This window comes from Melozone crissalis, unplaced genomic scaffold (assembly GCF_028551555.1).
Source record: "Melozone crissalis strain CALT ecotype California unplaced genomic scaffold, PUWL_Pcris_2 ptg000156l_1, whole genome shotgun sequence".
NCBI classification, from domain to species: domain Eukaryota; kingdom Metazoa; phylum Chordata; class Aves; order Passeriformes; family Passerellidae; genus Melozone; species Melozone crissalis.
The window spans coordinates 670,029-695,708 of record NW_026535927.1 but is presented as its reverse complement, the minus strand read 5'-3'; the positions used below and the strand labels follow the sequence as shown (position 1 = coordinate 695,708).

The following is a 25,680-nucleotide window of genomic DNA, read 5'->3' as shown; positions in this document are numbered from 1 at the left end:
AGCAGAGGGAACTTCAAGGTCACTTGGCATTTCAGGTGGCAGAAAAATCCCTCCCAGCCCTGCTATTTGAGTCATGGCTTTGCTGCCACCAGGGATGTCACCAGAGCAGGGCATTAAATCCACCCCGTGGTCCCCAGTGCCACCAGCAGGAGCTGCAGGAACTTCTTGGCATTTTCTGGGAAAAAGACACAAGGTCTGAGAGACCAGAGGGACAAAAATCACATAAACTGTCAGGTTTGTCCTCTAAGGAGTCACCCAGGGCCAGCCCCAATGTCACCGTGCCCCTGTGCCAGCCCCAATGTCACCGTGTCCTTGTGCCACCCCAAAATGTGCCAGCCCCAATGTCACCGTGCCACCCCAAAATGTGCCAGCCCAAAATGTGCCAATCCCAATGTCCCTGAGCCACCCCAAAATGTGCCAGCCCCAATGTCACCATGTCACTGTGCCACCCCAAAATGTGCCAGCTCCAGTGTCACTGTGCCACCCCAAAATGTGCCAATCCCAATGTCCCTGAGCCACCCCAAAATGTGCCAGCCCCAATGTCACCATGTCACTGTGCCACCCCAAAATGTGCCAGCTCCAGTGTCACTGTGCCACCCCAAAATGTGCCAATCCCAATGTCCCTGTGCCACCCCAAAATGTGCCAATCCCAATGTCACCGTGTCCCTGTGCCACCCCAAAATGTGCCAGCCCCAATGTCACCATGCCCCTGTGCCACCCCAAAATATGACAATCTCAATGTCACAGTGCCACCCCAAAATGTGCCAACCCCAATGTCACCATGTCACTGTGCCATCCCAAAATGTGCCAATCCCAATGCCACTGTGTCCTTGTGCCATGCCAAAATGTGCCAGCCCCAATGTCACCATGCCCCTCTGCCACCCCAAAATGTTCCAGTCCCAATGCCAATGTGCATGACCCCATGCCCTTGTACCACCTCAAAATGTGCCAATCCCATCCCCAAATCTCCCCTGCTGCTCTCAAGGGTGACAGATCAAAGTCACTTGATCTCAGCTGGCTCCAAAGCAATTATTTTTCCTTTCTGCCCCAAAGCTGTGCTTGGTCTCCTGTCAGAATTTCCACCCTTTTCTCTGTCTCCTTCATTCCCATTAATTTATTTTTCAGGATTTTAGATCTCTGAGCTTTTCTCCTTGCTTAAAAAGGGTAATTAAAAGGTCCAGACTGAAGGGTGAGTCAAAGAACTCACCAGAGTGATCAGGAGGAGAAGGCAGAAGGTTATCACATATAAAAGTTGATTAGAAGTGTATTATTTAATGAATGTTTCCCTTCCACACTTAAAAAAATGTAAATTTCAAGGCTTGTGCTTTGAAAGGAACAGGAGGCCTGAATTAAACCTACATTTTGACAGGAGCAAAATTATTTAAGAATACAAAAATGTCCAGCTTTTTATTCTATAAAAGCTGTTGAAAACAATTGATTCCTTCCTTCAATCCCAAAGACAATGGCCAGGACTGTGCAATTCCTGCTGCTCAGGCAAGGCAGGGCCAATTACTCCAATTATTTCTCAATATTCCAGAGCTGCTTCTCAAGAGTTCAGCACTTGTTATTCAAATTGCTGCAAATACCAGAGCAGAGCATCACTTCCCTGAGAACACAGGGCACAGGAAGATTTTCAGTCCTAATGAGCTCCTTCTTCACTTCTTTTTTCCAGAGCAGAGGCTTGAAAGTCTTAAAAAAGCTTTGAAATCTGAATTAAAGCCTTTAATTCAGCCCAGCTCCCCCCTTGGCAGGGTTGGCTGTTGTGGCCAGGAGATGGAAATGCAGAATTTTTGTCTCTCAGCTGCCAGAGCCCATTGAGAGAACTTCCGTCATGACACAAATATCAGATATTTTACATGGATCAAACACCAGGATGGGAAAACATCACCCTGGATCTTCCATTCCTTTTTGTTTCATTCCCTCCCTGACAGGAGCAGCAGGGAAGCTTTGAGGCATCACCAAACCAGAACCTTTTATTATTATTATTATTGTTATTAGAAAAATACCTGCTGTAACAAGAACTGATCATCAAATCATCAAAAAACCACAATAAAAAATATTCCCCAGCATTCATTCCACACCAAAAAAATTGGAAAATAAACAGAGCTCAGGAATATTTGAACTGAAACTTCCTCCCCAGCAAACTCCTCCTTCCAGAGGGGTGGAAAATTCTGGAAGGTGTTGGCTGGACACTGTGGAATGTGAGAGTGAGACCCGACAGGCAGAACCTTGATTCTGGACCCCAAAAGGCTGCAAAATTCCCCCCAGAAATATCTTTCCCTGAAGGAATGTTCACCTGGAGAGGAGAAGAGGAGGAGAGGAGGAGGAGGAAATGGGGAAAACCCCCTAAATTCCATAAGAATTAAAAATTAAAAGGGAGGGTTGTACATTAGAGGGGAATCTTTGGGATCAGGTGTTCTGGGAAGTCTGAATTTCTCAAGTACCTCAGAAATGGGGAAAAACCCTAAATTCCCTAAGAATTAAAATTAAAAGGGAGGGTTGTACATTAGAGGGGAATCTTTGGGAAGTCTGAACCTCTCAAGTACCTCAGAAATGGGGAAAGAGAGAAGGGAAATGCAGCTGGGAAACTGGGATAAAAAGGAGGCTGCATCCTTTAAAAATTGGAGAGATCCCAAGGGAATGCCCCATGGCCTCTCCCTTGATTGGAATAAAGTTTCAGGACTCCTCTGTCTCCTTTTGGCCATAAACCTCTATAGTTGTGGATGGATTTTCCTAACAACACCCATGGGAAGAGCTGAGATGGGTTCTTCAGCACCCCAAACCACCCCATGGGCAGCAGGCAGAAGCTAGGGCTGACCATCACAGCGCAGAAAAATTAATGGGAAAAACCGTTAAATTCCATAAGAATTAAGAATTCAAAGGGAGGTTTGTACATTAGAGGGAAATCTTTGGGATCAGGTGTTCTGGGAAGTCTGAACCTCTCAAGTACCTCAGAAATGGGGAAAAACTCCTAAATCCCCTAAGAATTAAATATCAAAAGCAAGAGTCGTATATTAGAGGGGAATCTTTGGTATCAGGCGTACCTCAAGTACCTCAGAAATGGGGAAAAACCCCTAAATTCTGGAAGAATTAGAAATTAGAAGGGAGGGTTGTACATTAGAGGGAAATCTCTGGGATCAGGTGTTCTGGGAAGTCTGAACTTCTCAAGTACCTCAGAAATGGGGAAAGAGAGAAGGGAAATGCAGCTGGGAAATTGGGATAAAAAGGAGGCTGCGTCCTCCAAAACTTTGAGTGGAATGCCCCATGGCCTCTGCCTTGATTGGAATAAAGTTCCAGGACTCCTGTGTCTCCTTTTTGGCCACAAACCTCTGGTGTTTGTGGATGAATTTTCCTAACAACACCCACGGGAAGAGCTGAGATGGGATCTTTACCACCCCAAACCACCCCAAACCACCCCAAACCACCCCAAACTACCCCATGGGCAGCAGGCAGGCGCTGGGGCTTACCTTCGCAGCGCAGCACGGCGTTGTCCCACACCACGCTGCCCTCCTGCAGCACGCAGGTGACGCTCTCGGCACCGTGGGTGCGGATGAAGCCCTCGTCACACAGGAAGGACACGGAGCTGCCCAGCTGCAGGCTGTCCCCAAAGCGCTTCCCGTTCACCGGCACGCCGGGGTCTGGGCACTCGTTGTGCCGGAACGCTGCCAGCAGCAGGAGAGAAACAGAAAACAGGAGAATCAGCAACTTTTTGTACTGTCCCCCCGACCCTGTCCCCAAAATGAGGGTGTTGCACCCTCAAATTGAGAAAAATTGAATTTTTCCCCTTCCCAGTGCCAGGAGGAGGAGGAGATGCCCAGATAATAATAATAAATATAGAATATTTAATAAAAAATTAATATAAGATATAATCTAAATAATAAAAATATAAGATATATAATATATAATAATCAAGCAATAACTAATATATATTAATTAATATGAAAGATAAGATTATATATTATATAATATAGGATCATAAAGTAATTATTAATATATAAGACATAATCATAAAGTAATTATACAATATATAATCATAAAATAATATAACCATAAGTAATGAAAGTACAATTAATATATAATATATAATCATAAAGTTAGCCTTCTGACAAGATGGCTAACTTTATGATTCTATATAATATATATATTATACAATATCTTTCTATATATATAATATATATAATATAGAAATTTCATATATGTATATATGATATGTATATGTATATATTATATATACATATACATATATACATATACATATTTACATATACACACACATATATACACACACACATATATATATATACACACACATATATACATATATATGTATACACATATATACATATATATATATATATATAATATGCACCATCCCTCCCCACCACACAAACCCAACACACACTCACTGGTGAAGGTGATGTTGAACCCTCTCTTCTCCATGGAGTGGTCAGTCTGGAACTCCAGCCTGGCCACGTGGCCACTGCTGGTCAGCGAGGAGGGGATGTGGCTCCCTGAGAAGGTGCCCAGCACGGGGGACTCGGCCGTGGCACCGTCCTTGACAGCCAGGAAATCAAACTGGGGCTCCACGTCGAAGTCGTTGAAGGCCAGGTGGATGCGGCTCTCGGGGTTGGCGATGATCAGCCACACGCAGTGCAGGCTGCTCCCGTACTCCTCGGAGTAGTTGGGCGACAGCACGGTCCCCGACGGGCTGGTGAAGTTGAAAAAGCAGGAAACTGCAAAGGGAAAGTGGCATCAGTCCCCACAGCTGGCCCTGCCCTCAGCCTCCTCACTGGGATATTCACAGTTCCTGCTCTGAGGCTGCCTCAGGAGGGAAAATGTGATTTCAGGCTGCCAGAGCCCACTGACAGAAATTCTGTCATCACAGAAATATCAGCATTTCATGTGCATCAAAAACCAGGAGGGGAAAACACCACCCTGGATCTTCCATTAGTTCCCTTCCATTTGTTCTTTATTTCCCTCCCTCACAGGAGCAGCAGGGAAGCATTTGGTCACCACTGAATCAGAATATTTTGGTTATCAGTAAATCAGAATCTTTTGGTCATCACTGAATCCAAATCTTTTGGTCACCACTAAATCAGAACCTTTTGGTCATCAGTAAATCAGAATCTTTTGGTCACTACTAAATTCAAATATTTTGGTCACCACTGAATCAGAATCTCTTGGTCATCACTAAATCCAAATATTTTGGTCACAACTAAATTAAAATATTTGATCTTTGGGTCACCACTAAATCGGAATATTTTATTCAGGATTTTAGGTGGATTTGCCATTTTCCAGTCCCTTCCAGTTCTATTTAACAGCAGGAAGAAAATGCCTCTTAGGTGGGATTTGGCATTTTCCTGGTGAATTCTCTCAGGAAAACTCCCAAAAATCCAGTGGGTGACTTGAGCTGGTGCAAAATAAAACCAGCATGGAACCAGCCAGATTTTGCCTCAACATTATTTTTTTTTTTTTGCTGTGGCCACATCCCAGCACAATCCCACAGAACTTGGGAGCAAGGAACCAGCTCAGCCACTCTGGGCACTGCTCCAGCCTCCGCTGCTGCTGCCCCTGGCTCAGCTCTGTCACCCACAGGTGACACATCCATCCCCAGGGTGCTGCAGGCTCCTCGGGGGTTTGCTCACAATAAAATCTGCCCTTTCCATCTGCTGAGCTCGTTTTTCCCCCCTCTGCATTCATCAAACTCCTTCCGTGCACACCAGGGAGTATTTGTGGGACAAATGGAGTGCTTGGAGAAGGAGCTGGGAGTTAATTTGCTCTGTCTGCGCCCTTGGGAAGTTGTTCACACCTGGCTGAGCACTGGGAGAGGTGGAACAGCCCAAGAACGTTCCCAAATGCTGAGGTTTGGGACAAACCAGAGGAATCTGCAGCTCTGGTGGAGGGGAAGCTCTTCCCACCACAAATAAACCCCTGATTTCTGCTGGTTCCCAAAAAGCCACGGAAATAATTAAAACCATGTTTAAAATGAAGCTGAGGGGCAGAACATGCATGAAAAACCCTTCAAGCTCTCCAGGGGTTCAATCCATCCCAAGCTGCAGCTGCCAAGGCCCATTAATTCGGGAAGGCAAGGCTGCCTTTGGAGTGCAACCTGCCCAAACTTTGGGATATTTTATGTACGGATGCTTTGCTCATCCCTTTTCCCCACCGCCACCCGTGGTAAAACCCATTATTGGGAACATCCATCTCCCTAATTCCTGGCACAGAGGATGAGCTTGGCTTGGGGTTGGCGTTTAGACAATTATTTGGATCAGTGCTCTGCCTCCCTCTGTTATTTTCCCTCTGTCTCCCCTCACCACTTAATGGGCTGGGATCAAACAATTCGGACGTTCCTGTGACGTTATCAAGGTCACGGAGCTGCACAATCCATTCCCTGCTCTCAAAGCCACAAAGAGAGCAGATTAAAGGGAAAACAAACTGCAAAACATCCTCAGGATTTTTTTTCTGGGCTCTCTCTCTACCAGATGCTGAAATATCAGGGGATGCTGTCAAATAATTCTGTCAGCATAAGCACGGTGTAATCTGCCTGAGGAAAATTGAAAATAAATTCATTTGCACCCAGGGAAATGTCTCAGCAGCAGGGATGAGGTGTCTCCTCTAAATTTTTAAATCCAAAGGGGTGAATTAGCATTCAGCCAGGACCTCCAGCAGCCCAGCAAGAGAGAGGTGCAGTCGCTAGTTCAGAAAATAAAACAACAAAGGACTTGCTGACAAAGGGGAGAGGAGCAGAGCGAGGGAAGAATATAAAATTAACCTTTGCCAGATAAAACAAAGTGACAGATTAAAGAGGAGCTGATAAAAAAAAAAAAAACCACAAAACCCTCCAAGAGTCTCCACTGCAGGGAAGTAAACGAGGATTTTGATTTTCCATAAGATCAGTGAGGAGAAATGCGAGTTGGAGCTGGAGGGCCAAGCTGTGGCCAGGAAAAAGCTCCCCTTGATGGAGAGGGGAGCTGGAATCACATCCCAGAGGGGAACATCCAGCCCAGGGAGCCACAGGGTTCATGAACAACACCACGGAGGCTGTGAGATGATGATTTTCTTCATCTGGTGAGGCAGAGGAGGTTTTCCCTCACTTGGAAGGAGGTTTCCCTCACTATGGAAGGAAGTTTTACCTCACTGTGGAAAGAGGTTTTCCCTCTCTGTGGAAGGTTTTCCTTCACTGCAGAAGGAGGGTTTTCTTCTATGTGGAAGATTTTTCTTCACTGTAGAAGGATGTTTTCCTTGCCATAAAAGGAGATTTTTTTTCTCCCTAGAAGGAGATTTTTCCTTATCATGGAAGGAGGTTCTCCTTCTCTGTGCAAGGTTTTCCCTCACTGCGGAAGGAGATTTTTCCTCTCTGTGAAAGGAGATTTTTCTTCTCTCTGGAAGGAGATTTTTCCTCACTATGGAAGGTGATTTTTCCTTATGTGGAAGGAGGTTTTCCTTCTCTGTGGAAGGAGATTTTTCCTTACTATGGAAGAAGGTTTTTCTTCTCTGTGGAAGAGTTTTCTTCACTGTGGAATGAAATTTTTCCTCTCTCTGGAAGGAGATTTTTCCTTACCATGGAAGGAGATTTTCCCTCTTTGTAGAAGATTTTTCTTCACTTGGAAGAAGGTTTTCCATTGCTGTGGAAGAAGGTTTTTCCTTGCTGTGGAAGATTTTTCTTCTCTGTGCAAGGCTTTTCTTCACTATGGAAGGAGTTTTTCCCTCACTTGGAAGGGGGTTTTTCTTCTCTGTGGAAGGAAATTTTTCCTCTCTCTGGAAGGAGATTTTTCCTTACCATGGAAGGAGGTTTTCCATCTCTGTGGAAGATTTTTCTTCACTGTGGATGGAGGTTTTCCATTGCCATGGAATAAGGTTTTTCCTTGCTGTGGAAGGAGATTTTTTTCTCTCTCTGGAAGGAGATTTTTCATTACCATGGAAGAAGGTTTTCCTTCTCTGTGGAAGATTTTTCATCACTATGGAAGGAGGTTTTCCCTCACTTGGAAGGAAATTTTTCCTTACTATGGAAGGAGGTTTTTCTTCTATGTGGAAGATTTTTCTTCACTTGAAAGGAGTTTTTCCCTCACTTGGAAGGAGGTTTCAGCTCTGCCCCTCCAGCCTCCCTGCAGCTGCACACTGGGACAAACCAGGAGCTGTTTAACAGCGTGTCACAGGCAGGGCCAGGCTGTCAGGAGGAAGAGGATGGAGACAGCCCAGCTGCACCTGGAGCATCCCAAAGAGCCCTGAGCAGCAGGAGCCATCCCCAACATGACAGAGGCCAGCCCTGCTGCCTGCAGCTGCCCATCAGCAGCCCTGGCTGCAATTAATATTCATTACCCTTGTTAAATGCCAGCAGAGGCCATTTCATTATGTGCACAGCACAGGGGCCTGTTTACAAAGCTGCCTGTGTCAATAATTTTTTTTTTATTTGTCGATAATTGCTACATTTGCCAATAATCCTTATTGCTGACCAATTACTGCAAAGGCAATGAGAAAAATCCCTTTATTAAATACAGAATAAATCACAGCAGACACAGAGCAGCGAGACCACGGCATGAATGAACCAGCACAGGGATTTGTTCACGTTATCACAAGCAGCACCAGGATTCTGCTTGGTTTAGAGCAGTGAAACAAGGAAGGAGCAGCTCCTTGGTTCTTTTTTTGGGAGAGAGATATGGATGTGAACATGGAGCAGGCAGGAGAAATTCCTGCAATTCTCTCTTTTCTCTTCTCTCTTCTCTTTTCTCTCTTCTGTTTTCTTTTCTCTTTTCTCTCTTCTCGCTTCTCTTTTTCTCTCTTCTCTTTCTCTTCTCTCTCTTCTCTTTTCTCTCTTTCTCTTTTCTCCCTTTGCTTTCCTTTCTCTTTTCTCTCTTCTCTTTCTCTTTTCTCTCTTTCTCTTTCCTCTCTTTTCCCTTTTACTCTCCCTTCCCAGATCCCACCTCTCTCCTCCTGTTCCTGCCTCCATCCCTGCTCATCCTTCAGGAGAACCCAGGGCTGATCCCAAAGTGAGGTCACACCACAGGAGCAGGGTCAGGAGCTGAAAACCAAGCAAGGAATCCTTGGAACAACTGCAGTTTCCATGGAAACAATCCAAAATTCTTGACTTTCCTCTCAGTTTTTAGATCCTGCTCCCACAGACCTCTTGGGAGAGAGCTGGGAGACAGGAGTGGATTTTCTGCTTTGCATTTCAATTTTTTTTCCAAAAATTCCTCCTTGGTGATGGGCTGGGAAAGCAGGACAGTGCTGGAAGCTCAGGGCACTGCTCCAGCTGGGCAGCGAAGTTCTTCACATTTTGTATTTTCCTCTTTCTGTATCTGTTATTCCAAGGGCAAAAAAAAGATAAAAATCTGCATCTCATGGTGCCTTTTCCTCCTAAAAACCTTGTGGCACCTCAGGGCAGGTGGGAGGTGAGGGAAGGAGTTTGGAGCAAAATTAACCGGGAGGGTTTTGTCATTTCAGAGCAACAAAACTCAGCTCAGTCTGGGGGTGGGACTGCAGGTATGAGGAGAAGAATGAAAACCAGGCAGGTTTTGGGAAGCAAATCTTGAGGAAAATATCACAGAATTTAAAATAGATGTGCAGAGAAGAGCAGGTTTCACTGCCACCCACTCCAGCAGGAGCAGGGCCTGGCTTTGGGAAGGAGCTGAAGTTTTAAAAAACTTAACTGGGAACTGCTGATCCCCACTGGGACAGGGCTGGATCCTGCAGCCATCTGCTCCTGAAAAGCTTCTGCACCTTCCTCTCCTGAATTCCCATCATTTCCAACAGAGCTCTTCCTCTCCCAGCAGCTCCCTTGGGAATTTTGGCAGTGGCCACAAGAAAGTGGAAGTTTGTGGGCATTTTTTTGGCCCAAAAAAGCCTCGTGGTGCTGCTGTTCACCTCTCCCTGCCAATGCTGCATGGGACTGTCCCTCAGGGGCTGGGGGGACACTTTTGGGCAGCCACCACTTTCCTGTGGCAGATTTTTTTGGCAGGAATAACTGGGATGTTAACGAACACATTTATCCCAAATCCATTAAATATACCTAGCAATGAATACATTTATCCACATCTGTTCCCAATCTATCCAAACATTCCCAGGAATGAAGATGTGTTAAAAAACAAACCCAGGAACACACTCATTTATCCCAAATCCACTCACACATACCCAGGAATTAACACATTTGTCCCCAGTCCATTCAAAACCAACCAGGAATGAACACGTTTCTCCCCAAACCCAAACCCTCCCAGAAATGAACAGATTTATCCCCAAATGGAATCAAACACTGCCAGGAATGAATAGATTTGTTCCAAATCCATTCAAACACTCCCAGAAATGAACATGTTTATCCTCAATCCATTCAAACACTCCCAGGAATGACCACATGAATCCAAAACCCAATCCAACATTCCCAGGAATGAACAGATTTATCCCAAATCCATTCAGACATTCCCAGGAACGACCACATTAATCCAAATTAAATCAAACACTCCCAGGAATGACCACATGAATCCCAAACTCAAACATTTCCAGAAATGAATGTGTTGGCTCCCAATCCATCCAAACATTCCCAGATTTATCCCTAAACTTTCCTAGGAATGACCATATGAATCCCAAATCCATTCAAATATTCCCAGGAATGAACAGATTTATCCCAAACCCAATCAAACATTCCCAGGAATGACCACATGAATCCCAAACCAAATCCAACATTCCCAAACCAAATCCAACATTCCCAGGAACAACCACGTTAATCCCAAATCCATTCAAACACTACCAGGAATGACCACATGAATCCCAAACCCAAACATGTCCAGAAATGAATGTGTTTGCTCCAAATCCATTCAAACTTTCTCAGATTTATCCCCAAATCCAAACATTCCTAGGAATGATCACATGAATCCCAAACCTACTCAAATATTTCCAGAAATGAACATGTTTCATTCAAACATTCCCAGGAACGATCACATGAATCCCAAACCCAAACATTTCCAGAAATGAATGTGCTTGCTCCAAATCCATCCAAACTTTCCTAGATTTACCCCCAAACCTTCCCAGTAATGACCACAACGATCCCAAAACTGCTGAGCGACGCCAACCAACCCAACCCTGCTGGGGTCAGTGCAGACCCTTCCCATTCCCAAGAATTTTGGGGCCCAAATCCACTCCTTTTACTCCCCTCCCTTTTACTCCCCCACCATTAAATTCCCTGTCAAACACGAGGCGGGTCCAGAAAAACCTGAATTTTCCAAGTGTGATCCCAACAAACTGAAGCTGCAGCAGAAATTCTGGAAGGACTCTCCCAGAACTGGCAGAGGGCACCTGAACCAAGGCAGGAACTCTGCCCAAGGAGGTGACAATGACATTTATTGTCACTCCAAGTGCCACAATTATCCCTCGTGGAAAATGACAGCACTGCCTGGCACGGGTCAAGCACACAGAGGGAAATGCAGGGTGAAAATTTGGGAAAAGCAGGAGGAGAAGGGAAGGGAAGAACAAAGATCCCTCAAAGATCCTCTCACTGCAGAACCCCCCCAGGAGCACCAGGGCCCTGCTCTTTCTGTCAAATAAACCTGATTCAGTGAATTTTGGGGACAAATAAAACCAGGAAATGAGGGGTTTTATTCTCTACTCCACACGAGGATGTTTGAACAGCAATTCCCACCCTGGATCTCTCCCTCACCACATCTCCATCCTCAGTGTCAGCAGCTCCAGAGCTGGAATTATGGAGCTGATTCTCTGTTTATAAACTGAATAATCTCCCCAGCCACAGGATATTCTATCCCCAAATCAGAGCACAAGGGTTTTCGTTCAGGGATGTTCATCCAATGTCCCCCCAAGCCTGTTTTGCTGAGAAAAAGGAACAAATTCTGTCCAAAAATCAAGTTCTGGGTGTGGAACTGCCCAGGCCTGTGACAGACACCACATCCCCCAACCCTGGAAATGCCATTTTTAAAGCCAAAAACAAATTATGGAGTTGGTTCAAACAGTGCAGGATGGTGCAAGACAGAGAGAAGAATTTCAGCCATCACCCAAAGCCAGACACTCAAACTGTACAGAAAGACACCCAAACTACAGATACAAACATCCAGACATCTAAATTGTACAGAAATAAACACTCACACGCTCAAACTGAACAGGAATAGACACCTAGACATCTGAATTGTACAGAAATAAACTCCCAGACACCCAAATTTAACAGGAACAGACACTCAAACACCCAAATTTAACAGGGGAAAAAACATCCAGACACTCACATTGAACAGGAACAGACACCCAACCATCCAAATCTCACAGAAACAGACACCCAAATACCTAAATTGTACAAAAATAAACACTCAGACACCCACCCACACTGAACAGGAACAGACACCCAGATGGAACAGGAACAAACAGCCAGATACACACAATTGCACAGAAACAGCCATGCAGACACTAAAATTGTACAGAAACAGATCCCAGACACTCAAATTGTACAGAAATAAACACCTAGACTTGCAAATTGTATAGAAATAAACACCCAGGCACTCAAATTGTACAAAAATAAACACCCAGACACCCACAAAGTACAGGAACAGATACCCTGACACTCAAATTGGACAGAAACAAACATTCAGACACCTAAATTGTAAAGAAACGGACACCCAGAAACTGATATTTTAGAGTCAAACACCCATACTTAAGAGGAACACACCCACAGATACCCCAAAACCAACCAGACTCCCCAAATTCCACAGGAACAACCCCCCAACACCCAAATTACAAAGAGACTACCCCCAAACCCCAAATTTCAAAGAAACAAACCCCCCAAATCCAAATTTCACAGAAGCAAAAGGGTTCCCTCATTTCTCCCCCTCACATCTGATGTTCTCCCAACATTTCCCACCTGGAATTCAAACACATTTTGTCCATTTTGTGACCCCTCCTGCTCCACAATAAATCAGGAGTGAAGGTCAGGAGGGGTCTGTGAGACATTTTTCACATTTTTCCCATTGCCTGCACATTGTTTTTTTGATCCATTAATATCCCAAGAGCCACAGAGAACAGATCACACTGGAATTATTGGAACTGAAAGATTCCTGCCATGCTTTGCATGGATGGGGCTTGATTTGATCAACATCAATAATCCTTTTTAACCAAAAATCTCCTTTTTACTCTGTTACCACCCAGTCCTGCTGCCCTGAGCACAAACCACAAGTTTATCCTCATTTCAAACTCTCAGCACCAGCCTCAACCACACCAACTTGTCCAAATTCACCTGAAATTCCAAGAAATTAAAAGGAAAAACCAGCACAGGACCAGTCTAACACTTCCCACCTCCCAGGAAAAACTCCAATATTTTTTTCCTCAGCAGCACCTCCAGCTGATTTGCTTACAAATAAAAAAAACCAAACAGGAAGGGAGGGATGGCAGCTGGAAAAGGGAGGACTCAGAGGAATTGCTTCCTTTCCCCAGGTATTTCTCTGAGCTTAAATAAATATTTGAAAATAAAGGCACTGAATCCAAACTGGTTCTCCCCCTTCTCCATGACCCCCAATTTTCTCCCAACTCTCCAGACCCTCTGCAAAACCTGTTTTTTTCCCCCCCAGCTCCATCTTTTTCATGGATTAGCTCCTGTCACACCAAATTTTCACTGGAATTCCACCCAGTTTGGCACCTGAACTTCTAAAAAGAACATTTTTGCTTTCTCCCTCTGCATTCTCCCCTCCCTCAACTGCATTTTCCTGGTTTTTTTCAGGTTCAGCCTCACTCCCCTGCTCCAACAAGGCCCAGATTTTAACAGAGCCAACAAAAGTAGAAAAGGAGATTAAAAAAAGCAGAAAAGGAGATAAAAAGAAGAGTGAGGTTATCACCAGCTGGGGGAAACAGAGGGAAAACTCTGGGGAAAATTCCTGCAGGAAGGTCCTGTCAGGGCAATAAAGCAAATTGCTCAATATATCTACAGAGGACACTGAGAGCATTGAAACCCCACAGGGACTGGGCAGAACTCCCATTTCCACCCCAAAATGTGATCCTGAGTCACACAGAGAGCAGAATATCCCAAACCTGCTGAGAATGGGGCAACAAATGTAAAACTGAGGCCCAGCAGGAGGGAGCCTGGAGAGGGTCGGATCATGAGGGAAAAAATGAGGGGGTAAAAAGAGAATTCAGGTTTAAGTTGTGAATTTGGCCGTGTCCTGTCTGTGCTGGCCACCAAGGACTTGATTTTCCCTCAGGGCAGGGCAGAGAGAGCACTGAAGAGCCCAAATCTCTCTCTACAAAGAGAATTCAAGTTTAAATCTGGAATTTGCTGGGTCCTTTCTGTGCCAAGGCCACCAAGGACTGATTTTCCCTCAGAGCAGGGCAGCACAGCCCAAATCTCTCTTTGCAAACAGAATCCATGTTTAAATTGTCAATTTGGCCGGGTCTTGTCTGTGCTGGCCACCAAGGATTTGATTTTCCCTCTGGGAAGGGAAGGGAGAGCCCAGCACAGCCCAAATCTCTCTTTGCAAAGAGAATCCAGGTTTAAATCTGGAATTGCTGGGTCCTGTCCACCAAGGGCTGATTTTTCCCTCAGGACAAGGCAGAGAGAGCCCAGCACAGCCAAATCCATCTCTACAAAGAGACCCCAGGTTTAAATTGTGAATTTGGCCATGTCCTGTCTGTGCTGGCCACCAAGGACTTCATTTTCTCTCAGGGCAGGGAGAACCCAGCACAGCCCAAATCAATCTCTACAAACAGAATCCAGGTTTAAATTGTGAATTTGCTGGGTCCTCTCCACCTGGGGCTGATTTTTCCCTCAGGACAAGGCAGGGAGAACCAAACACAGCCCAAATCCATCTCTACAAAGAGACTCCACGTTTAAATGTGGAACTTGGCCATGCCCTGTCTGTGCTACCACCAAGGGCTGATTTTTTTCCCTCAGGACAAGGCAGGGGGAGCCCAGCACAGCCCAAATCTCCCCTGCCCTGCCCAGTGAAGACCCCAAACCTGTCCCCAAGCTGGCTGAAGGTGCCACGGGGCAGGCGCCACCACCTCGGTGTCCCCTCAGAGGGCACCCAGGGCACTGCTGACCCACTTACAAACACACACAGGTTTCTGAGCAGACCACTGGCTGCTCTTTTGGCAGGTGATGCTTTTGTGGCCCTTGAGCTCGAAGGCGGGCTGGCACTGGAAGTGCAGGGTGTCGCCGTGGCGGAAGCGGGAGCCCTCGCGGCGGCCGAAGGCGGGGACGCCGGGGTCCCCACAGCTGCCCTGGTCAATCTCTGCAACGAAAAACAACACGGGGTTGGGTGAGGGAAAGGGCTGGGAGAGAGAAAACAGAGAATTTGGGTGTGGGGAAGGGGTTGGAAGACAGAAAACAGGAATTTGGGTGTGGGGAAGAGGGTGGAAGAGAAAGAACACAGGGTCAGGGTGTTGGAAGAGGGAACAGAGAATCTGGGTGCGGGAAAGGGGCTGGAAGAGAGAAAACAGGATTTGAGTGTGGGAAGGGGTTGGAAGAAAGAATTTGGGTGTGAGGAAAGGGCTGGAAGAGAGAGAACACAAAATTTGGGTGTGGAGAAGAGGCTGGAAGAGAGAACATAGGATTGGGGTGTGGGAAGGGGCTGGAAGAGAGAAAACACAGGGTTTGGGTGTGGGGAAGGAGTTGGAAGAGAGAAAACAGAATCTGGGTGTGGGAAGGGGCTGGAAGAGAGAATTTGGGTGTGGGGAAGGGGCTGAGGCCCAGCTGGTGAAGCCCCCACAGGTTGTGGCATCCCAACCCCGATTCTCTCCTAAACCCCATTCCCATTCACACAGAGTTAATCCCTCTCTGATTTGGACTCCAAATAAACCCCAGGCACAATTTCCTGTTACCTCCTGCTCCCCTCAATCCCATTTCCAAAAGGCTCCCTGCCCTGGATCATTATTAGCTCCAAAAACTTCATTCCTTCATTCCTCCTTAGTGTTCCCACATTATTTATCTGCTCCACTCTCCTTTCCACTCCCAATCCTTTGTATTTATCCCCAAAAACTTCATTCTTTCTGAGTATTTCCACATTATTTATCTGCTGCTCAATCCTCTCCCAATCCTCTTGGTTTTTAGCTCCAAAAACTTCATTCCTTCATTCCTCTTTAGTGTCCCCACATTATTTACCTGCTCCACTCTCCTTTCCACTCCCAATCCTTTGGATATATCCCCAAAAATTTCATTCCTCCTGAGTGTTCCCACATTGTTTATCTGCCCCACACTCCTTTGCCAATCCTCTGGTTTTTAGCCCCAAAAACTTCATTCTTTCATTCTTCCTTAGTGTTCCCACATTATTTATCTGCTCCACACTCCTCTGGTTTTTATCCCCATCATCTCTGATCAGTCTCGCTGTCTTTTTCCTCCCCGTTTCCAATTTCTTGCACCAAATTGGAAATTTCTTTTCTGACACTTCCTTTACAGAGGCAAACCACGGGAGCTGAGATTTGCATGACTCCCTCTAATATCCCAATTTGGCTGGAATAACAACAAGCACCCTCATTATTATTCTGGCTCCAGGCAACTCCACATCCAGGTGTATTTTGAGCAGAAGTCACGGAGCTTCTGCTGCATCTCGAGCTGAAAACTCACTGCTAGCTAATGAAGCATCCCCAAAATAATTTAACATAAATTAATATTAAAAGTTTTCATGAAACAGGCTGAGGTTTTTTGCCTCTCAGTGAAAGCACTTTGCCAGGATTTACAGATCTTCCTGCACACTTTCCAAATCCGACTGTTTAGGAGCTGCACTTGCACATTAGGGATGGAAAATGAAAATTTTGGGTGTTAAAGCTGCACTGAACTGTTCATTCCTCCCCTCAAAAAACGCACAAGGCCAACAGTGCTTAGCATGAAATGAAAATTCAGCTGGAAAACTCAAGGAATAGCAACGAGCTGGGATGGGAGGGAGTGGATGTGGAACATTTATCAGCGTGTCTGATGGGGACCTGGGGGCTGGGGATGCTCCCTGCTGCCACTCAGAACACCCTTGGCTGTCATCCCTTCCCTTCCACACCCTGGAACCTGGAAATGCAGTGAGCAAGTGCCAGGGATGGCAGCCCTAAAACTCCACAAGTGGAAATAAAAATTCCCATTTTGGCAGCCCCAAAATTCCACCCATGGACACAAAAAATTCCCATCCTGGCAGCCCTGAAACTCCTCCACAAACGGACACAAAAAGTTCCTGCCTGACCCCATCCTGGCAGTCCCAAAATTCCACACATGAACACAAAAAATTCCCATCCTGGCAGCCCCGAAATGCCCGCACAAATGGATATTAAAAATTCCCGTCTTGGCAGCCCCAAAACTTCGACACACGGACACAAAAAATTCCTAATTTTGGCAGCCCCAAAACTCCACACACCAACACAAAAAATTTATGCCTGACCCCATCCTGGCAGCCTCAAAATTCTACACGTGGACACAAGAAATTCCCATTGTGGCAGCCCCAAAACTCCTCCACAGATGGACACAAAAAATTCCTGCCTGACCCCATCCTGGCAGTCCTAAAATTCCACACATGGACACAGGAAATTCCCATTGTGGCAGCTCCAAAATTCCACACACAGACATAAAAAATTCCCATTTTGGCAACCCCAAAACTCCACAAATGGACACAAAAAATTCCTGCCTGAGCCACGGCAGCCCCATCCTCCTGAAGGCCACGGAAGCTTCCCAGAAGGGTCAGAGATGCCAAAACCCCAGAGCCAACCCCAAATGTTTCCCTCAGCTTGGGCTGGTGGCCCTGCAGGGATGGGAATCACAGGAATTCTGCACCAAGCAGCTCCAGCTTGGGGAAAAGCAGAATTTCCAGAGCTGGAATTCCAAAGGGAACTGGGAATGTGCAGCATCAGTAAAATCAGGATGTGCTGAGGGCATCAGGAGCTCAGAAAAAATGCAGCCAAGCAAGGTAAAATCAGCATTTTGACCCTTGGATGAGAGAGAATCAAGACATCACTGCAGGGTCTCCTCCCTCCTCACCCTTTCCTGTCACTCTGCACGACCCCAACTCAAATAAGTGGGTTAAAAAATGAGGAATTAGAGCTCCCAATTCCCACCCTCTCCTTGTCAGCAGCAGGCAAACACAGCTCGAAGGTTTCATCACCTCACAGAGGTCAGGAAATTGAATTTATTCGGCAATTCCATTTTTTGACCTGAGAAAAATCCCCTGGTTCCTGCATTTCTTTGTGTGAGGGAGTAAAATCCATGAAATATTGAGCAGGGCAGAAGTTCCATTTAAAAAAAAAAAAAAGGAGTGATTCAAAAATATCAAAACATGTTACTTCAATAAGATTGAAACATTCCTCCTGATGAATGTTTAAAGTAAAATCACTTCCACATTAGAATAATAAAAGTCAAAACTAAACAAGAACATCCAAACCAAGTGTTTTGACATTATTGAAAGGAAACAAGTTGACATGAATCTTTCACAGCTTTCTCCATCAAATATTATTCATACAAGGGGAAATTTTTTGTCAAAACTGCATTTTCTGAGGGAAAAATGTAGCAGCAGGAATTTTGCAGAGCTCTTTGTGATGTTTGGCTGAGGGTGGTGGGTGGGAAATTGGGTGAGGAATGAGAAAAAAAACTCCCTCACACCTCCCCAAATCCAGGATGCTCCTCCCTGGGAATTCCTGTTCTTGCCTGCATCATTTCTGAAGGAAAATGAGGATTTTTCTGGGGAAAATGAGGATTTTTCTGAGGGGAAAATAAGGATTTTTCTGAGGGGAAAATGAGGATTTTTTTTCTGAAGGAAAATGAGGATTTTTCTGAGGGGAAATGAGGATTTTTTTCTGAGGGAAAATGAAGATTGTTCTGAGGGAAAATGAAGATTTTTTTTCTGAGGGAAAATGAGGGGTTTTCTGAGGGAAAATGAGGATTTTTGGAGCTGCCAGCAAGTCAAACTCAGTTTTCTGGAAGGGGTAGCCACAGGGTGAAGGATTTTTGAGACTGTGGAAACCCCACAAATCTCATCCCCAGCCAGGAAACACCCAGGAAAATATTTTACCTCACACACAGGTTTTGTACTTAAATGAACTTGCTTAATTAATTAATGCTTATGGTGTCAGGTAGGAATTTAGGGAGGAGGGTGTTTCTGTTGCCTTTTAGTTTCTGCCTCCAAGAATGAATGAAAATGATCCCATTTTTATCTCATTCCAGCCCAAAGGATTTTACCTCACACTCAGGATTTTGTACTTAAGTGACCTTGGCTTAATTAATTAATTAATTAAAGCTAATGGTGTCAGGTAAGAAAATGGAGGAATCAAGACCAGGGTGTTTTTGTTGCATTTTAGTTTCTGCCTCCAAGAATGAATGAAAATGATCCCATTTTTATCTCATTCCAGCCTAAAGGATTTTACCTTACACACAGGATTTTGTACTTAAATGACCTTGGTTTAATTAATTAAAGCTTATGCTGTCAGGTAGGAATTTAGAGGAGGGTGTTTCTGTTGCCTTTTAGTTTTTGCCTCCAAGAATGAATGAAATTGGGTGATTTGTTGGGAAAACTCCTTGCCCTGGAGCTGGTGCCTTCAACATCCATCAGGATATTCCTGCAGAATTCCCAGCCCATTCAACCTTTATTTCTTCTACTGTTGAACCTGAGTTTATGCCAAGCAACAGCATAAATGTAAATGAATTTTATAAATTGCTGTGGTAAGAACAGAAACATCACAAAAAACTCCACCAAAAACCAGAACAAAGCCAAATTGTAATTCACTGTCTCATTGTTTTAATAGAAAGCCAGAATTTCAAATTAAAACCAGATTTATGGGCGCTCCCACACTAATTTAATTTGGATTTCTGCTGGAATTGGGAAGGAGCTGAGTCAGGTCTGAGCCCCCTGCTGCAGGCAGGGGATGATTAAAAGCTGTTTATTGTCAGGGGAGTGCTGAGCAAGGCTTTGGCTGTGGAGAGCTGGAATTCAGCCCCACGGTGCTAAAGAGGCTTAGGAGCTCTGCAGGGCTGGAGGTGGAGATTTCCTCCCCTGCCCTTTCTGCTTTTCATCAAACTTTTTCATCTTACCACAGGAATTGATACAATTGATTTACCTTTATGCTCTTGCTTGGAATAAACTCCAGTTCTTCAGCAGAAGGAATAAGGATTTTATTTTTCTTTTTTTCAAACTTTGCTGGGATGAGCTGCTGCTTCCTGCAGCTCTTTTGCCAATTATCCAGGTGGGAATCCAGCCCTGGATTTATCTTATTTTAGGTTCTGCATCTCCTGCCTCACTGTTTTGTTGGTGTTGGGGTCTCTGAGGAGGCCAAGGGGTTTCCATCCCTGTTGCTCTGCTCTCCCATTAAATTAAATTTAATTTAAATTAAATGAAATTTAATGGCTTGAGTTTGTCACAAAGCAGGAGCCACAGAAGGGCTTTGAGCTCTTTTTGCCAAGGTTCCTGGTGTTTAAGCCTGGCCTAAAGCTCAGGACAGGGTTTAATGCGATGCTGGTCCTAGCAAAGCCAGGCCCAGTGCTGCACCTGCTCTGCTGTTTTTGGGTGGCAGGGAGGGGCAGGAAGGGATTTTTCCTTTTAATTCACCCCCTCCTTGCTGAGTTTCCTCTTTAGATCCTTTTTTATCTCCTTCAGGGAATCCCAGACTGGTTTGGGTTGGAAGAGGCCTTAAAGCCCATCCTGTTCCACCCCAACATGGGGTCAGAACACGCCAACACCCATGACAACAGCAAACACAAGCTTAGGCCAGACTTGAGCACTCACATTTTGCTGCATTCTGGGAAGATTTTTTTAAAAAATCCCAATATTAACTTTTATTAACCTTGATTTCACCTGAAACAGCCCAGTTTAAAGCAGCTGATACCAGAGACCTGCTGGAACCAGAGATTCCCCATTCCATCCCTTCCCACAGGCACAACCTGTTGCTGAAATTCCCATCTTTTTTCCCAATAAAACACCTGAAATGGCAATGGGACAGCCCTCACTCAGGTTGGATGGGAAAGGAAACTCTTAAGGAAAAAAATAAAAAGAAACAAACCTGCAGAGCTTTGATTTATTTAGAGGAGCTCCCTTTTCTCCCCAGTCCCTGCACCCATTTTGATTTATTTAGAGGAGCTCCCTTTTCTCCCCAATATCTGCACTGATTTTTGATTTATTTAGAGGAGCTCCCTTTTCTCCCAATATCTGCACTGATTTTTGATTTATTTAGAGGAGCTCCCTTTTCTCCCCAGTCCCTGCACTGATTTTTGATTTATTTAGAGGAGCTCCCTTTTCTCCCCAGTCCCTGCACTGATTTTGATTTATTTAGAGGAGCTCCCTTTTCTCCCCAGTCCCTGCACTGATTTTTGATTTATTTAGAGGAGCTCCCTTTTCTCCCCAGTCCCTGCACTGATTTTTGATTTATTTAGAGGAGCTCCCTTTTCTCCCCAATACCTGCACTGATTTTTGATTTATTTAGAGGAGCTCCCTTTTCTCCCCAGTCCCTGCACCCATTTTGATTTATTTAGAGGAGCTCCCTTTTCTCCCCAATATCTGCACTGATTTTTGATTTATTTAGAGGAGCTCCCTTTTCTCCCCAATATCTGCACTGATTTTTGATTTATTTAGAGGAGCTCCCTTTTCTCCCCAGTCCCTGCACTGATTTTTGATTTATTTAGAGGAGCTCCCTTTTCTCCCCAGTCCCTGCACTGATTTTTGATTTATTTAGAGGAGCTCCCTTTTCTCCCCAGTCCCTGCACTGATTTTTGATTTATTTAGAGGAGCTCCCTTTTCTCCCCAGTCCCTGCACTGATTTTTGATTTATTTAGAGGAGCTCCCTTTTCTCCCCAGTCCCTGCACTCAGCTGGTCCCTGATATTTTGGGAAAAGGGGAATTGGGAGGGAGGAGCCTGGGTTACCTTCGTAGGTGGCTTTGAAGCCCAGCAGGTTGCTGACACTGTCGGTCTGGAACAGGAGCCACATCTGGTGCTGGGTGCTGACAATGAGGTCAGGGACTGTGGTGCCTGTCAGGCTGCAAAAATAAGTAAGAAAAATAAATTAAAATTATATCATATACAAAAATTAGTTAAAATAATAATTATTTAAAATATTATATGTTTATATTAATTATATATTGGTAAATTATACTGTTATTAAATTATATATTATAGTAATAAAATATTGTTAGCATTATAAAATTAATAGTAACAATATGATAATATAAAGACATAATAATATAATATATTAAACTATAATATTATTAAATTATATATTAATTGAAATAAAGTATAGCATAACATAATATTACATAATACAACATAATATAACATAATATAAAATATAATTATAATAATTAATTAATTAATAATTAATATAAATAACAACATATTACATAATTGATAATATGATAATATAATAAAGATATAATAAAAATACATAATATAATGTAAAATATTATATAATTATAAATAATATATAAATATTGTATGATTATAAAAATATAATAGAATACATAATAATAGAATAAAAACAGCCTCAAAGTGGCCTCAGATTCATCACCCTCAAATAAAGGACTCTGCAGGAGAAGGAAATGCCAAACTAATTAAGAATCACCCCAAAAACCTGGGAGATTTTGGAGCCTGGTGAAAATCCTTCCATGTTCAGTCTTGCCCCACCACCCTCAGTGCAATAATTACAATTCCCTGCTGTTGTTGGATCAGATCACCCAGCAGCCAAAGGAATCGTTTCCCTGCTCGCTGAGGCAAACATCAGCAAACAAATCAAATTCCCAGGAGCCAAAGTGAGCCCTGAGTGACTGAATCCCCTGAACTGCCCTCGCAGCAGTTTGCAGGGGCACAGAAAATGACTTTCCATCCGTTCCCTGCTCCATTGCTGCACTGAGAGAAGTTTCTAGGAAAGGAAAAAAAGCACCCAGAGTGTCGGAATCCAGAACACTCCTCTGGCTGCCCTGGGTCGTTCCAGACACTGGCAGGGGGCACAGAGACCTTGGCACGGAGTCACAAACACCTGAGCCTTTGATTTTAGCCCATGGAAACAATTACCAACTTTGTGAAGATTTAAAAGCCACAAGAGTTTGAGTAGAATGATAGTGAATTTATCACAGGGTGAATATGTAGAATTTTAAAGTTTTTAGAATGGGGGTTCAAGAGGCAAGATGGAGGAATCTGGGTGTGATCTGTCCTTCTCCTTCTTCTTCTTGGCCTCAATCTTCTACTGTGATATCGGCACTTTTAGATTGGTTTAAGGTAGAAGCTCACTGTCTAACATAGGTGATAGGTATTGGAAAGTAATTGTAAATAAAGTACACATAGTTCTTAGTATAAAAAGCTAACACCAATCCAAGGGCAGGGACTGCGCCACAACCTGACCTGCCAGACAGATAAGGAAAAATAAACAGCCTTGAGAAGGAGAACCAAGGAATCCTGACTTCTTCTTGGGTCTCAGGGTGGGGAAAAAGAGACTTTCCAACACCTTGGGGTCATCTCAACAGCAGAGACCTCATCACCAGCAGGAGCCCCAAATGGGCTGAAAACCCTGTGAGCCTTTGAGAATCCAAACGTGCTGAACACCCCATGGCCCCTGAGAAGTGCCACTAATCCCAGCAGGATCAGGGCTCTGCCTTCCCCTCAGCATCCTCCCAGGAGGGCTGAGATTGAGGGAAATATCATTGGTATCTCCCCCTATTAACGAGGCTCATTCAGCCTCTGGGATTAATCACCTCAGCACAGCTACAGAGCTTTATCCCCCACACCCACAGGAGCATCTTTGGCACAGGCAGATGGAGCTCAGCTCCTGCCTCCCTTCCCAGGAGCAGCGTTTGCGTGGGTGGGATGATTATTCCAGGAGCAGGGCTCTTGTGTTGCCTGTGTTTAATGTTGTGATTATCCTGTTTCTGCTCAGGTATTATCTGCGAGAAATTCAGAAATTAACAGCAAGTGGAGAGGGGTGAGAGGGGTTTTTTTTTAAATCTTTTCTGCAGGGTTTAAATAAATCCCAATCGATGTGTTCAGCTCTGGGTTGGGTCTGGCCCCAGCTACAATAGCAGCACTTGAAAGGCTCCTGGATAAAAGTAAACTCAGCAGAAGGGGACAGGGAATTGGTGGAGCAGAGGGATGTGAGGCTGATAAAGGGACAGGAGCCAGGCTGGGAATGTTCAGCCCGGAGAAGGAAAGGTTGAGTGGAGCCCTCACAGCTCCTGTCAGCACCAGGAACTGCAGTGCAGGACAAGGGGGAATGAACTCAAACTGGGAAAGGGGAGAATTGGGTGGGATTTTGGGAAGAAATTGCTCCTGACAGAGGAGGGATGTGAAGCTGATAAAGGGACAGGAGCCAGGCTGGGGGAGTTGGGAATGTTCAGCCTGGAGAAGGAAGGGTTGAGTGGAGCCCTCACAGCAGCTTCAGGAACTGCAGTGCAGGACAAGGGGGAATGAATTCACACTGAAAAAGAGGAGAATTGGGTGGGATTTTGAGGAGAAATTGCTCCTGCCAGAGCAGGGATATGAAGCTGATAAAGGGACAGGAGCCAGGCTGGGAATGTTCAGCCCGGAGAAGGAAAGGTTGAGTGGAGCCCTCACAGCTCCTGTCAGCACCAGGAACTGCAGTGCAGGACAAGGGGGAATGAACTCAAACTGGGAAAGGGGAGAATTGGGTGGGATTTTGGGAAGAAATTGCTCCTGACAGAGGAGGGATGTGAAGCTGATAAAGGGACAGGAGCCAGGCTGGGGGAGTTGGGAATGTTCAGCCTGGAGAAGGAAAGATCAGTGGAGCCCCCACAGCAGCTTCAGGAACTGCAGTGCCAGGACAAGGGGGAATGAATTCAAAGTGAAAAATTGGAGAATTGGGTGGGATTTGGGGGAGAAATTGCTCCTGCCAGAGGAGGGATGTGAGGCTCACAAAGGGACAGGATCCAGGCTGGGAATGTTCAGCCTGGAGAAGGGAAAGTTGAGTGGAGCCTCCTCAGCATCCTGGGAGCTGCAGGAGAACTGGAGAGGGACTCAGCACCAGGAACTGCAGGGTCAGGACAAATTCTAACTGGAAAAGGGGAGAATTGAGTGGGATTTGGGGAAGAAATTGCTCCTGCCAGAGGAGGGATGTGATCCAAGCTGGGAGAATTGGGGATGTTTAGCCTGGATTAGGGAATGTTGAGTGGAGCCCTCACAGCTCCTGCCAGGAGAGCTGGAGAGGGACTCGGCACCAGAACTGCAGTGCCAGGACAAGGGGGAATGGATTCAAAGTGGAAAAGGGGAGAATTGGGTGGGATTTCGGGGAGGAATTCCTGGCTGTGAGGGTGGGCAGGCCCTGGCATAGGGTGCCCAGAGAAGCTGTGGCTGCCCCTGGATCCCTGGCAGGGCCCAAGGCCAGGCTGGACAGGCTTGGAGCAGCCTGGGACAGTGGAAGGTGTCCCTGTCATGGCTGGATGAGCTTTAAGGTCCTTCTACCCCAAACCATCCCAGGATTCTGTGTCACCCCTCAGTGCAGGTGACATCAACTCCGCTCCCTGCCAGGTTCCAGCTCCTCTCCAGGACAGGGATCTCAGGGAAATGGGGCCTCCCTGGGCATCACAGACCTGTCCTGCCCATCCAGGCCCTGTCCCTGTCCCTCACAGGCCCCAGGGACAGGGACACCATGCCCAGGCTCTGAACCTAGAGTGGTTTTTGTTTTGTTTTTCCTGCAATCACAATCCCAGCCAAGCTCTGCCCCCCCCTCTGCTCTGATTTCCCTGACCTGCAGCAGGATTTTATTGATCTCAGGGTGCTGTTAAATGAAGAAGTGATCTTGTTTTAGTG

At 45.2% G+C, this 25,680-nt stretch overlaps 1 protein-coding gene across 1 annotated transcript in view; it reads right to left on the bottom strand.

Annotated features, from left to right (window-relative positions):
• The window catches only part of LOC128948761 (CUB and sushi domain-containing protein 2-like), a 139,232-nt gene that overhangs the window by 86,320 nt on the left and 27,232 nt on the right, over window positions 1-25,680 (bottom strand). Inside the window, exons 8-11 of the mRNA XM_054293525.1 lie at window positions 21,793-21,905; window positions 15,024-15,206; window positions 4,407-4,733; window positions 3,468-3,662 (exon numbers count right to left, since the gene is read on the bottom strand). Coding sequence (XP_054149500.1) covers window positions 3,468-3,662; window positions 4,407-4,733; window positions 15,024-15,206; window positions 21,793-21,905 — 818 coding nt within the window. The remainder of the gene's footprint in view (window positions 1-3,467; window positions 3,663-4,406; window positions 4,734-15,023; window positions 15,207-21,792; window positions 21,906-25,680) is intronic.